General features: G+C 43.4%; 1 protein-coding gene across 1 annotated transcript in view; it reads left to right on the top strand.

The window, feature by feature from the left end:
* The window catches only part of CDH8 (cadherin 8), a 447,886-nt gene that overhangs the window by 218,281 nt on the left and 214,428 nt on the right, over window positions 1-15,177 (top strand). Inside the window, exon 4 of the mRNA XM_075536968.1 lies at window positions 10,621-10,740. Coding sequence (XP_075393083.1) covers window positions 10,621-10,740 — 120 coding nt within the window. The remainder of the gene's footprint in view (window positions 1-10,620; window positions 10,741-15,177) is intronic.

Here is a 15,177-nt window from a genome sequence, read left to right as displayed (position 1 = left end):
AATCTTTATGAAGAAGAGCAGCAGGCCTTTCTCCCTGGGTAGGTTCAAATCATCATTTCCCCCGCCGCCCCCCCCCCCTTTTTTTTTTTTACAGCTGAGCACACCAGAACTCCTTGCCAGACTGCCAGGATCCTTAATTCTCCTAGGTCACAGGAAACCCAGACAGATTTATCTCTAACAGGGAAAGACTCATTTGACTTTCAGTTCTCCCCCACAGAGCACAGGAGTCTGGCTTCCCATCCACATGTTTGTCCCTAAACACCCAGCCTGTGTAATGACACTTTCCACCTTTCAAGCACTCAAAATAAAGTCATGGTCCTCACTTTCTTCCACTGGAAGTTTTCGTGAGTTCAGTAAGCACGGAAATCACAATAGCTTATGTTCAGAGCCTCAAAAATAAGTCTTCTGTTTAGGATAACAAGATCCTGTTTCCCTCCCAAAGAATGGGAGAAAGAATACCTCTTGTCTCTTCTCCTGTAGACTTAAAACATAAAGCAAAACTGTAGAAACCATACCTTTTTTTTTTTTTTACAAAATAATCAGCCAAACAGTTGGCTGCATTCATATCTGATTAGGACTTCCTTTAGAAAATAGTTATTTGTTCATTCCTGTAGTGTTTACTCATACACAACTCAAGTGTTGAGATGTTATTAACCCGTTGTTGAGGTGAGTCGAACATATAAGAACTATGCAGGATAGAGTAAACCTGTCCCATAGGGTAGCCTATACTGTAATCTTTATGGAAGCAGAACACCACACCTCTCTCTCCTCACCCCTTACCCTCAAGTAAGTCACTGCTGTAGTCAAACCACTGACCATTGGTGAGCAGCCACGCATTTCAACACTGTACCATGACAATAATAAAATACTAAAATATAAATATTAGGTCCTAGTCTCTGCATTATAACATGAGCAGAATGATGTCACCTGGTAATCAAGAGAGCAGCTCTGGGGACTTCTTTGCCTGATTTTTAGCCCAAACTTTATTCTTGCTTATTTCCATGCCCATAATCATAGATATTCATAATCTTGTTCCGGACTTAAATGCAAATTTATATTATACTTAACTTTGTTGTTACCACCTATGCAAATGGGAAAAGTAGGGGTCTGTGCTTATGATACAGGAGCCCCAGGGGTATACTGATTTTACAATGGGCTTCTAATTTCAGTGTTAGCTGTTTGAGGTCACCAGTGGCTCCATGGGAGAAAGACAGGGCTTTCTACTCCCATAAAAAGTGACAGTCTCAGAAACTCACAGGGGGCAATTCTACTCTGTCCTATAGGGTTGCCTTGACCAAAGTAGTGAAGTCAGATTGTGAAGGAGTGGGTTAATGTTGGAGCTGAGGACTGGAGGGATAGAGTTGAGAAAATAAGAAAGAATATTGTTCCCAAGAAGCTTTTATTCTTAAAGGGGAACTCTGTATGCTCTGCAATCTATATCGAAAAGTAAAAGGTTCCCCTGAGATGGTCGAATAAAGTACTTTGAGAGTTCAGAAGAGGGAACGATTCGGCTTAGGAATCAGCTAAATCTTGAATCTGGGCGGCGGTAAGTTAGGCGACTCTGCTGGGGATATCATAGGACTGGCCTTCCTTGAGTCTGGGTCAAGAAAATCCATGAGGAGCTTAGAGAGCTCAGTGTGGTTGGCGTGTAAGGGCTGCTTAGAACTCCTCCTGACTGTCCATTTCCTTCAGATAAGGTCCTGACGGATTCATCTCATTTCAGAGGGCTCTTTGTGATTTGCAACCCTCTTATGAACCTTGACCTGCCATCATTTTCCCCTCTAATTTCATATCTGTGCTCTTGCTTTAAGTCTCTATATCAGTGTCACCACATCCTGGATCCTTGGCTTCAGCTTTGCTTTCACTGTGTAGCTTCCCCCTCTGGTGTTCAGCACTTCTACACATCTTTTTTCAAGCAAAAACAGCCTATCACACGATTTAGTACCTGATTACTTAATTTTCTCCCTCTTCCTAGTTTCTAACCATGAAAGCAAGAGTCTTCTAACTGCACTGTTCTTTAGGCCACTAACAAAAGGGTTGGCTCCCAGCAGGAGCTCCATAAAGAGATACTAGGATAACAAAAGGCTCAAATAGGAAATAAACTCAATTGACTTGTGTTAGCTACCATGGCTGACAGCTCAGAGATAATGGGTCTTTTGGGTGGATTAACAAATAATTATTTATTTTCATCTCCCTGAAATCCTGGCTAGGTAATGATTGCCCACTTAACCCTCTTTTATCTAGAGATTTCATTCCCCAATAGTCTGTGGCTCAGTGCTCAGCGACTTTTCCTTTGCTAGTTTCAAAATTGATAGGAGCACTGCTTGTTTTGTCCTTCACATTTAGGAAGAGAAGGCAGCCCCAAGCGGACTGTGGTTATGCTGGAAAATTCTGACTTTTACCTAGAAAATAACAGTTGTTGTGTTTGTTGTGAGGTGCCATCCAGTCAGTGTTGACTCTTAAGGACTTTAGGTATAACGGAATGAAACACTGCTCAGCCTTATTGCAGCCTTACAATTGTTGTTATGCAGTGACAATCCATCTCGTGAAACTCTCTTTTTCCACTGATACTCTGCTTTCCCCCACACAGCACTCTTCCAGGGACTGGTCCCTCCTGATTATCTCTCCAATATACCGGAAATAAAAATTGTCTATCCTCAGTTCAAAGGAACATTCTGGCTGTATGTCTTCGAGGAAGACTTGTTCATTTTTCTCGCAGCCCATGCTATATTAAATATTCTCGGCCAATGGCATAATTCAAATAAATCACTTTTCCCTCTGGCTTTCTTATTCACTATCTAGAAAATAGAGTAGTCCCTACAATCCCCTCCCAGTGCATGCCTGAGACCGGGTGGTACTGAATCCTAAATGTATGAGAGGCTTTTAAAAGTTCCTGAAAAAATAATGCTATCTTTTAGTTCCACTTTCTATGTACTTTTTGGTGCCCTCTTGTGCAATGCTGTTGTCTTGTTTGTTTCCTTTTCCTATACATCCATAGAGAAGGTACGCAGGCTGGTCTGATTGGAAGTGTTAAGCATTCAGCAGCATCACAGGGTGGAAGAGCCACCCCCCACATGTTTGAGCACACCTGAATTTCCAGGATCACTACTCTTACACTGGAGCCTGTATTTAGTGAACTAAGGTTGGTTGAACAGCAACGCTGCACTATCAAGATCTGATGACTGACAAGGCTACTGCCATGGGTACAGGGTGTAGTGTGCTTATTCTGGACAAAGGGGTGAGTCATGTCCCATGTGGGGAGCAAGGCAGTGCAATATTTCATCACGTGATTCTGACAGGCATGCAATTTAGATGTTTTCAAACCAACATTGGCAGTGAGTAACTGCAACCATAGAAAACAAAACCATGGATAAGGAGGGACTAGTTAGATTGAGAGCCTTAGAAACCCTATGGAGAGGCTGTTCTGTCCTATAGGGTCACTGTGGGTAAAATTCAAAGGCATTGGGTTTGGTATTGGTACTCTAAGCTTATTTTTTAAAAACAAAAATGAGCAGCCACCATAGTGGGTACATTTTTGTCCTCATGGCTTCTCATCCACCAATTCACACTTCATCAAGCATCAATAAAGTCAACCTGTTCTAGAAGGTCATGGATACATGCAGGTTCACTCAATGAACCCCCTTCCGCCACCTCATCCCACACACACCAACAAGGGACACCAGTTATGTGTTAGTATACTTTGCAAGAATATAAGAATAAACATATATAGTAGATGATATCATTCCCATTTTTCTTATGAGGCAACAAAGTCTTACAAGGTGGACTTCATGGCCAGCCCTACGAGCAGGTCAAGCCATGGTTATAGAAAGTGTCCTTACCAAAAATCAAATCATTATGAATGAGAGGGAGTGCAGATTGGGGACCCAAGACCCATCTGTAGACAACTGGACATTCCCTTACAGAAGGGAATGCTGGGAGGAGACAAGCCAGTTAGGGTACCGGGTAACAACAATGAAACATACAACTTTCCTGTAGTTCGTAAATGCTTCCTCTCACGTACACTCCCCCTCCACGATCATGACCTCAATTCTACCTTACAAGTCTGGCTAGACCAGAGGATGTACACTGGTACAGAGAGGAACTGGAAACACAGGGAATCCAGGATGATGATCCCTTCAGGACCAGTGGTGAGAGTGGCGATACTGGTAGGGTAGAGGGAAGGTGGGGTAGAAAGGAGGAACCAATTACAAGGATCTGCATATAAGCTCCTCCCTGTGGGATGGACAACAGAAAAGTGGGTGTAGGGCGTTGTTGGACAGTGTAAGATCGGACAAAGTAATAATAATTTATAAATTATCAAGTGTCCATGAGGGAGGAGGGAGTGGGGTGGGAAGGTGAAAATGAGGAGCTGATATCAAGGGTTCAAGCAGAAAGCAAATATTTTGAGAATGATGATGGCAACAAGTGTACAAATGTGCTTGGCACAATGGATGGAGGTATGGATTGTGAAAAGAGTTGTATGAGCCCCCCCCCCAAAATGATTAAAATAAAAGAACGTGTCCTTAGCCTAACATGCGAAAATAATGTTGACACAGCCTGCTGCCGTTATCGATGCCGTGTTGTAAAGTCGGTATTGGCAATGTGTTGCCTGCTTCTAGAAAGTCAAGTATGATGTGCATGGTTTTATGGCAATGAGGGAGCCCTGCCGCTGGTGCCAGTTGGTGTTGAATTGTGAATCGGCTGCTCCAAGGGAGAAAGATGTGGTTACTTTCTTCCCTAGATTTCACTTGCGGACACTGGGTTTGTTTTTCGTGTGTGGATTGATATCATCCGCAAGTGCACCCTGTGAACCCTTGGCCGAAAGAAACATCGAACACCAGTAAGATGAGCAATTGTGCCTTGCTTGTGCAGTCTTAGACGCTCTGCCTTTAACTTGGCGCCTGGCACAGCTGTCTATGACAGAGACAACAGTTGTGAGCGATAGAATGGGTTCACACGATGACACAGAAGGGTCAAAGTTACCAGTAATCCCTCCACGTTTTAGAACGCACCTGCCAGGCCCCTGGGAGCATGAGTTTGCATGGTAAGCCTGGAAAGTATAAGTGATGCTATGTGAGGTCTCTGGGATTGATAGGATTTCATTCTGTAGGTAACACCATATTAGCAAAGACTTGGTGGTCGTGAATAGGCAGCCTCTGGAAAGGCGCTATCATTTTCTCTCTGGGTTGTATACAGGGAAAAAGGCATCCCGCTTCGGAAAGAGTTTATTTATACGCATAGCACAGCACCAGCCAACAGGCAGTGTGCTCTGAGCGCCACCAGACCTCCAATTGTCCTCATCTCTGTTTGCAAAAGCTGTGAGTCGACCCCCATCCCGGGGTTGTTTGTGCAGAAGAATCCAGAGGGCGCTTCTCCGGGGGCCGGGGTTTTACAGCCCCACGTTTTCAGGCAGTGTTTCCGATTCCTCTCGTCTGTCGCACATTACAGACGCTCCCTGGAAGGATGCATGGGAGAAGAGCAGACATCTGGGTGCTGGAGTGCATTTTCTCAAGTGCTTAATTGCAAAGTTTCAGGCTCATTTTGAAAACACGGTGTTAAGCGTGCAGGGATGTTTCATTAAGTTGCAAAAACGGTTTATACCTTCTAAATGTTCCAGAACAAAATATGGAAACAGGATTTCTCTGTTACCCCCCCTTCCCCCCCCCCACCCCCCACCCTGGTCCTCAATCCTGGAGCCAAAGAAATGACAGGGTACATTTCCGGCGCTGTCCATCCGCCTGCCTGCAGTTACAAAGCTGCCGTGTTCCCGTAATCAGTTCAATTTGGAGCATGTAGGATTTGGCAGCCACATTTCACGACAGGCGGAGAGCTGGCACCGGCGGAGAACACCCAGTGAGCAGCGGGTGGGGGGCCTTTGCAAAGGCGAAAGAGAGGGTGGCTGGTCGTTTAGGATTTCATCTTGTGGAATCGGTATGAGCCCCAATAAAATGATTTTCAAAGAAAAAAAGAGAGAGAGAGAGAGGTGCGTGCACAGCGGCGGAGTCCCCGTGCTGCCTCTGCTTTCTTTTCATTCAGCTTTCATTAATCTCAAGATGGACCACCAACAAGAGAGAAGGGTTTCCTCTGCTATCTGCCTGGCACAACTTCCCTGGAGAACCCAAAGGGGTGCCAGTGCCTCCTTTCGGGGCGACCCTAGAAGCTGGTGCAGGCTGCGCACAGTGGACTGGCCGGACAGCGCACCGCTCTCCTTGACCACATCGAGGGTTAAAGAAAGCTCTCATTTTTTCCTGAGTCCCATTTAATCCTCCTCTTCCAGCAAAGATGCCCTAAGGCGTCACTCAGGGGCTTTGATATTTGGCATGTGTCTTCTATAATTAAATAGCACAACTGAAACATACTGGTAAGATTTGGGCCATGTTTCCCACTGGGGGAATTCGCGGGAGGCCCCCCCAAGCAGCAGGGAATGGGTCTCAGGGAGGCCGATGCATGGACTGCCAGAACTGACTCCCCAGTTCGCTTCTGAGACCCTCCCAGATCCCTCCGTGCTGGGAGGTAAATGGGGTGGAGGTGGGCGAGCTACAAACAAACAAGCAAATATCCTCTAGGCCATGCCAGTTGTGCATGCATAGTGGGACCCCAGAACGCTGCTTCTTAAAGGGATAAACCAGTGAAGGTCGCGTGACACATTTGGAACCACCAGGGCCTGATGCTTGAGCTTCCAGTAAGTGGTCATCTAAACTTCCACAGGTTATGTGGGTCTTACGAGAGTATCACTGTGCCATTCAACAACAACCCCCCAAATGGTTGTCATGGCAACCGCAGTGAGCACAACCAACGCCCCCCCACCCCCCCACCCCTGCCCTTTACCTGTGACACTACAGAGTTCTAGGGGAATTAATAAGGAAGAGGAGGGAAAATGCCAGAGGGCTTCGCTTTATTAAACTAATGAAGTCAGTTGCTTCCTTGCTCTGACCCATTCGGCCTGTGGTCTTTGCAATGTGTGAAAGCTTAAGTAAGACATGTGCTGCTGGTCATGCCAGGCTGCGGTTCTGCTGACAGAACTGGCATCCGGGTAGCCAGAAGGTTGATGCCAAAGTTTGAAGAGCACTGGAGGAGGCCGGATACACGTCTCTCTGCATTCTAGCTAATGGCCTCTGTGCCTCTGTGCTTTGTCTTTATTGTCCCCCCCCCCCTCCCCCCACAGCTCCTGCAAGGCGTATTATCTGGCATTGGATGGCAAGTTGACCCTTTGCAAATAGGGTCTGTGTTCTTCTCATCATCTGAGTGTGAGCTTTTCCAGGGTGGACATTTTCCACGCTGCACCGGACCCTCGTGTTTCTGCTCAGGGTGTCCGCACCAGCGTTTTTCTTTCTGAATAATGTGCAGAATCGGGTGTGTTGACTTGCTCATTAAAAAAAAAAAAAAAAAAAAGGATAACGTACTAACGGAGCTGCGATACCCAAACCCCAACATGTTATTTTCCTGAAAGCTTTTATCTGAGTTTGTCAGCAAACTGGAACTTCTAACCTGACAGTGTCAAATTGGTGATGGTTAGTGTTGCTGGTTGCGTGTGCTGTCACAAGGGGCGAAGAGCCGTCAGGTGTGGGAGGAGGGCAGAGGAGGCTGGGAGCCCTGTGTTGATCAACAGCCCAGAAGCACACTGATGCATTTCACTTAACCAGGAAATTAAAGGCAGAAAAATGGGTTTGTTCCACGCAGAAATCACCTTGGAGTTGACCTGTTCATACTTGATCCTAGCAGGCTGGATGGTGGTGACAGGGATCAGTTTTGTTGACAGCAGCTGAAAATACAACAGCTATATTATTATAATTAGAATCAGCGTCAAGTTTGGATCATAATAGGGGCTTTCTTGGAGAAATGGCACCGTGTCAAATTTATAGTCACTAGCTAAATGAGTCTCTTGTATCCGCGACAAAGGGACAAAAACAGTTCCAAATGAAAACACAAACAAGAGAATCCTGGTGGTTATATTTCCTGGGTATTACGCCGGGTCCTATTTATCACACACCAACACTTGCGGCTTGAAGAAACATTATCCTGCAAGGTTTTCACTTTTCAATTTGCCTCCGTGGTCTGCATTCTGCATGCATTTCCATGGAGAAGCCTAGACCACAGCTTGACGAGAAATCTTTTCTGCTGCAAGATGAACCTCGAAGCATCCATTTCCCATCCCCATGGGCAATCGCTTGATCAATGCATCCACAAAACCTCCACACACATCTATTCCCATGTCCAGGTGCATCAACAGCCCTGAGTCACTATTAGGAGAAATATCATCGTTGACGGGAAGTAGTGCTGCCTTTTCATTTCCAGACGCCTAACGTTGAAAGATGTGGATTGCCTGCAAAGCCAGGCATTTGGCAGAAATGTCCTGGATAAGGATGTGGGCAAAGGCTTTCTTAGTCCTATTGCAATGCCAGGCTCCGTAGTTCATCTTGGCAACCTTGGGGGATTTCTACAGGATGTGGGAGAGGTAGGCCACATCAAGGATGGCCATCCATTAAAAAATACTGAGCAACTTGCTCCCCGTGCTTGGCTGTGTGCTTCCTGGATCACAAAGTGTCTTGATTTCGGACCCAGAAAAATGGGAAACATTTTATTTATTTAGTGGTCTTGTGAATATGCATAGCAGAATGTGCACCATTCAATAATTTCTCCACAGGCAGTTCAGTAGGATTGGCTGCTTTCTCCCAGTTGTACAGCCGTTATCCATACACCTCTTTCTGGATGACCCTACACTTATTGCCCACTAAGGATCCTATCTGCTCTTTTCAGCGGTTGTTGCCAATCTTACATCACCAAGGAAGATTTGATGAGGCAAATAAGATGGGAGAATGTGAACTGTGTCTGTAAATGTTTCCATTAGACGTGTTTCTAAAGGAAGGATCTTATACAGAAAACGATTTAGAATTGTCGAGTGTTTTCCTCTAGACTTGAGGAAGTATACTACTATGGACATCATTATGCAAAACTAAACCCAATTCTAAATGACAACATCTACCACTACTTACAAAGAGTCTAACCACAAGGTTGGCGGCACAAATCCACCAGCCACTCCATGGCAGAAAGAAGTTCTCTGCTCCCATAAAGATTTATAGACTCAAAGAACCCGTATAGGTTCAGTACGAGTTCGAATTGACTCAGAGGCAGGAGCAGACATCATTTTTCATCTACTATGAAGCTGGTAGGTTTGAACTGCTGACCTTGTGGTTAGAAGTCTAATGCTTACCTTATGACACCACCGGGCCTCCTTCCTGAGAATCCAGAACTAGCTAAAATTCTACAGCCAAAGACAGATGTGTGCGGGGGTATAAGGTTTGACTGCTCCACTCCTTGATAGCCACCCCTGCTCCAGACCTCCCAAAGAAGTCCACGAAGGCCTTTATTGAGACTGCAGCACATCTCCCAGCTCTGCCTTCCCCTCTTGTCCTTTCTACTTCTCAGCTAAGGATGGAAGACCGTGTCCAAGTCAAAAGTCTTCATGTCCTTTGCAGTCTAGAAGCTGATTCCCAGGAAGTGGGTCTGTGAGCTAATTCATTCGTGAGCACATAAACTCAAGCAGCAAATACGTGTGCAGTTACTACTATATAGAAGATGAAGAAGACATTGGCCCTGTCCTGAGACCATTGTTCTTGTCCCCCTCCCCGCCATGGCCAATGGCGCTTCAGTTTCAAACCATCTAAGGATGTGCTTATGGCCTTTTCCACCCACTTTGACCCCACTGCTTCTCCTCGTTTGCCTTACAAGGTCTCCTGTGCTCTTCTTCCCCTACTGAAATGCCACCTCCTTGAATGATTTTAGTCAAATGCAGTCTTTTTGAAAGCTGTACTGCGCTGCCCACTTGTGTTGTCTTGAGGGGCAGGTCCACAATCAGTGCTATTTCATCCACTGCCTTTCTGCCTAGCGCTGCTGTTCCCTGCATTCCCTCCTCGCCTCCAAATTGCACGCTTCTTGAGAGCAGAGACTGTCTCTTAATACATTCACCTCCTATTAGAGAAGCTCTTATGGGCCCAATTTTTGACAGAAGTCAATGAATAATAGAACTTCATTCTTTCAAAGAAAAAGAAAAGGTTTTGATGATTTTCATCCATAAAGCTTTGTTGTCTAACTTTGGTATGTAATTGGAGGTTCCAAAATAATTTTAAATTCCTGTGAACTAGCCAAGATGGAACAAAATATTCTTTTGATATTTCTGTACCACTTTCTCTAGCAGGCAAATTTCCCAGGTACTTTCTGCTACACTATCGCAAAACTTAAATGCTACATGTTACATTATGTTATTAATCTTATTTTTCATATCTCTTTGATACATTTCTCCTGAATATCATTGAAGCCCATATGAATCTAATAGATATCTTTAGAGTGAAAAGTACAAAGGGATATTAAATAATACACAGACTTAAAGGGCTCTTTTTACATCATACTATACAGACAAGCAGCTTCCTTCCAAGTGTAAGACGTGGATTTTGTTGAAGTTACAAGCGCAGATGATCTCCATATCTTGAAAGAGATTTCTTTACCTCCTTATTCTCATGCATGGATTCATGTATAATGTGTTTGGCAAAATTTAGCTCTTGGCAAAGAATAGTGTGTTAATTATTACCTTCTCTCTCCCTCTCTCTTTTTTTTTTTAATTAGGTACGTCTGTCACGAATGTAACAGCTACCGATGCCGATGACCCAGTTTACGGAAACAGTGCGAAGTTGGTTTATAGTATCTTGGAAGGACAGCCTTATTTTTCCATTGAGCCAGAAACAGGTTTGTGGCCTAAATTTTGAATTCTATTTACCCTGTCTTTGCTTCAGGGAAACCGTTTTCTTGGGATTTGGATTGTGGAAAGTTAGAGCCAAACACTTTACTGCTTGCACGAATGGGCTACACTGCAGCACTGTGAAGTATGTGATAAGGCCCAGAGATCTTTTTAATACGATTAGAACACATCTGGGCCTTTTTGTCAACGGTGGTTTGCTTTGCCACATGGGTTTCCAAGCTTATTTATCATCATCTTTTCTGGGCGGGGAAAAAAACAGTTACCGGGCACCTATTGTCAATGAAAAATGTTTGTACTCCAGCCAGAATAAAATGCCAATTCAATTCCCATCCCGTTGGTTCCTACAGCACAGGGGAGAACCGGCCCGGTTGGTTTTTAAGACTGTGACTCATTATGTGAGCAAAAAGCCTTTCGTTCTCCCATTAAATAACTGGTGGTTTTCAACTGCTGACCGTGAAGTTAGGAGCCCAGTGCTTAACCCACTGAGCCATCAGGGCTCCTGTGATAAAGTGTAGGTATCTGCTGTTGTAGCTCACTTAGATGGGGCCAATACTGATCTCTTTGAGAAACACTGGTTGAACAGATGGTAGAATTGTGGTTTGCTTTTTTTTTGTCATCCTAGATTGCAACTGTTTATCAGTTATATTAATATCAGATCTAGTGAGTTTATACTCACTGTTACTTACTGACGTAGTTGGCAAGTCACTCTTGTTCATCTTTAAAAGCTTCAGTTTCCACATCTATAAAATGCTCCTTATGCTACAGGGTTACGATGAGGATCAGCTGAAACAAATCATATCAAACATGCAGCACGTGGCATGTAGTGAGCATTTGATTGGTATTATGTCATTTGCTATTACTCATTTAAAAAAACAGAATATCAGTTTTTACCAATTGGTGCTATTACAAAGACATTATGTTGATGGAAGTTAACCTGACCAGTGTCCTATAGTCTGGTGGTAAAACTTTAGAGACCATGAAGTAAGCTATTAAAGCAAACCAACTGGAAAATACCTCATCAACAATGTAGTTTTGGTAAATAAAGGTGGTTTTATCCTAACAATATATTCAGACAATAAAGCTACTTTGTCAGAATCTCTTAACTCCAGTGAGCTATTTTTTGGTACCACATTTTAAATTATGTATTACTAAGAACTGTATAAATCATATTTCTGTATCTCATGGCTTTCCGTATAGAAAAATGCAATCTGGAGGCACATATGCATTGTTTCTTGGAATCATAGGTTTTCAGCATTATTGAGATAACGTCTCCATGTCTTACTGTTAATCCAGGTATTAATTAAATAAGAAATTTAACCCCCAGCTTTTTCTTTAACCCAATGGCAAAATCTTCAAATATTAAAGAGTGAGAACAAGGACATTTATACATAAATAGGTCATGATTTAAAATTGAATTTAGATTTAGAAACCGGAAAGAACTCACAAAATGCATTAATTAGGGACATAATTATATATTCTTCTGTGGCCAGGAAAGAAACCTGACATAAAGTTCATCTCCTTTGGGCCCTGTCATGACCCTACAGAGCAAGCAGCGAAAGTAATCAGCTCCAGGTGTTAAGGGGAAAATAACTAAAAACTTGGAAAGTTCTATTTCCTGGCCAAAGTCAGTGTGGCAGGGCCTTTAATTTCAAAACCATTGGCAGGTACCCCTGAACTTTACTTTTTTAGGCAGTAATTAAGGTATAGGGTTCTTGAAGAGCTAAGTGTGTTACTTTCCTGTGTGGGAATTCTTTTCTCGTTGGCCATTGTTTCAAGTGAGTTCCTCTGTTCACCATTATCAATGTATTATAGGTACCATGCCAGCACACAGCTATTGAGAATTTCCTGTGTGTACTGAATTGAATTCCATTCTCCCCAAGTATATGTGTCAACTTGACAAGGTCATGACTCCCTGGCTTGGCAGTTATGCAGTAATATAATTTGGCAGTTATATATATATATATATATACCCCATGATGTGATTTGATGTGACAAGCCGATTTGGTTTAAGAGGAATTGAGAATGGGATGGTCCACCTTTAATGTCACACCAGCTCTGATCCAATGTAAGGGGGGGGGGTGTTTCCCTGGTGTGGGGTATAGGAAGAACACCTTTTATCCTAAAAGCATTAAAAGGAAAGAGAAGCAAGTAGGGGCCAGAGAACCTACTATCACCTAGGAAGAAAAGCCTTGGGGTGGAGGATTTCCTTTGGTTCCTGGGAACTCCTAGATCCAGGGACGTTTGATGCTAAAACACATGGAGATCTCCAACCAATGCCAGAGCACCAGATGCTAAAAGGACACAAGGCAATGGGGATTTGACAACAAATACAAGAAGAAAATATTCTGGAATTGACTGGCAGTGATTGTACAACTCTCTGTAATGAGACTGAACTATGGAGCTGACAAAGAGAGAAAGTCTTCCCCAGGGCCCCTAGTGAAATTGGACTTTGAGTCATAAACTCTGAGCGAATAAATATCTCTTTGTGAAAGCCATCCGATGTGGACTTTCTGAGATGTCAGGATATAGAACTAGGACTAGTTGCATACACCGAGAGAAGTTTATCCAGGGTAATCCCTACCAGTAATTGCCCACAGTCTATTATGAGTGACAGTTTTTCTTTTTGATCATCACCTCCTCAGCTCTCCCCCCACCCCCACCCCCGTCTCTAAAACAAACATGAGATGGTAGCATGGTGATGCTCTTTAAGTCAATTCTACCTAATAAGTTTTCATGAAGCACCATTAGTAAAACTCCTTAGAATCATATAAAATTAAAGTGTTTTTTAATTAAGCCTTATTGCTATATATTGCTTTTAAAATAGTTTTATTGATAGATAGCTCACATATCAGATACTTCCATAGTTCAGAATTATTAAAAAGAGTTGTACAATCATCACTGCAATCAAGTCCCGAACATTTTCTTACCTCTCGTATTTATGATTAACTCCCCATTTCCCTCCCAAGCCCTCCTGCCCCCACCCCCTCAATAAACCCCTAATCCAGTTACTGTCTCTATATTTGCTGTTATATTTGTCAGAAACATTTAAAACAATGGTTCTCAACCTGTGGGTCATGACCCCTTTGGGGGTCAAACGACCCTTTCACAGGGGTTGCCCGATTCATAACAGTAGCAAAATGACAGTGATGAAGTAGCAACTAAAAACTTTTATGGTTGGGGGGTCACCACTACATGAGGAACTGTATTAGAGGGTCACGGCATGAGGAAGGTTGAGAACCACTGATTTAAACACTTGTGTTTCTCTCCATAAGAATGAGTGTGGATCTCAATGCACAAAGATCAGCTGTGGGTAACATCATTTTAACTTTATTTTTTTTACAACTTGACAGATTAAAAAAAATGCTTGGACTAGGTTCTGGACAATCAATTCTGGAAGCTTTGTGCATCATCTGATTGACAGAAACACACCTAGTGGTTGTTCAGTAAGGGCGGTGGAATGTGTGAAGTCAAGGTTGTCGAAGTACAGCAGGTGCGGTAGAGATGAGGCCGGGGACTCAAGCCAGTAATGAAGCAGGCATCAGCCTCAGTTCTCCAGCTCCACCGCGTGCATGTGTGAGTGAAGCACACACGGCTTGTGTAAATGCCTGCATCCTTATGCTCTAAGCCAGTCCAGTAAAAGTGGAGTGTGTTAGTTGACCCTACAGTCTAACCTGGGCTCTGCCTCTGAGGCCTTTTCTCCCTTTTTTTGTTTGTTATGATTAAATTTTTAAGTTTTATTGGAATATAATGCACATATCATACAATGATTGTTCAATCGTGTTAAGAAGAGTTGTGCAATCATCCCCACACTTGTTTTAAAAATTTTTTCTTCTCATACTCATGGTTGTAGCTCCTCTTCTTACCCCATTACCTACCCCCTTTGCCACATCTCTAGGTAATTTTTAATCATTTTATTGGGGGCTCATACAACTCTTATCACAATCCATACATACATCTATTTTGTCAAGCATATTTGTACATTTGTTGTCCTCATCATTCTCAAAACATTTGCTCTCCACTTGAGCCCTTGGCATCAGTTCCTCATTTCCCCCCTCCCTCTCTGCTGCCCCCTCCCTCATCAGCCCTTGATAATTTATAAATTATCATTATTTTTTAATATCTTACATTGTCTGATGTCTCCCTTCACCCACTTTTCTGCTGTCTGTCCCCCAGGGAGGAGGTTATATATGTAGATCCGTGTAACCGGTTTCCCCTTTCTCACTTTCTTTCAAAATTTGTTTTGAAGCTTCTAGGAGAAAGAAAGGGAGTGTGTGTGTGTGTGTATGTGTGTGTGAGAGAGAGAGAGAGAGAGAGAGAGAGAGAGAGAGAGAGAGAGAGAGAGAGAGAGAGAGAGAGAGAGAGAGAAAGTAAGTAGTAGGGGAAGATCCAAGGACTACACAGAATAAGTTAAAGAGACTCACTCA

This window comes from Tenrec ecaudatus, chromosome 18 (genome assembly GCF_050624435.1).
Source record: "Tenrec ecaudatus isolate mTenEca1 chromosome 18, mTenEca1.hap1, whole genome shotgun sequence".
Classification (NCBI taxonomy): domain Eukaryota; kingdom Metazoa; phylum Chordata; class Mammalia; order Afrosoricida; family Tenrecidae; genus Tenrec; species Tenrec ecaudatus.
Note: the sequence above shows the minus strand (reverse complement) of the source record. Positions and strands in the feature narration are given on the sequence as shown.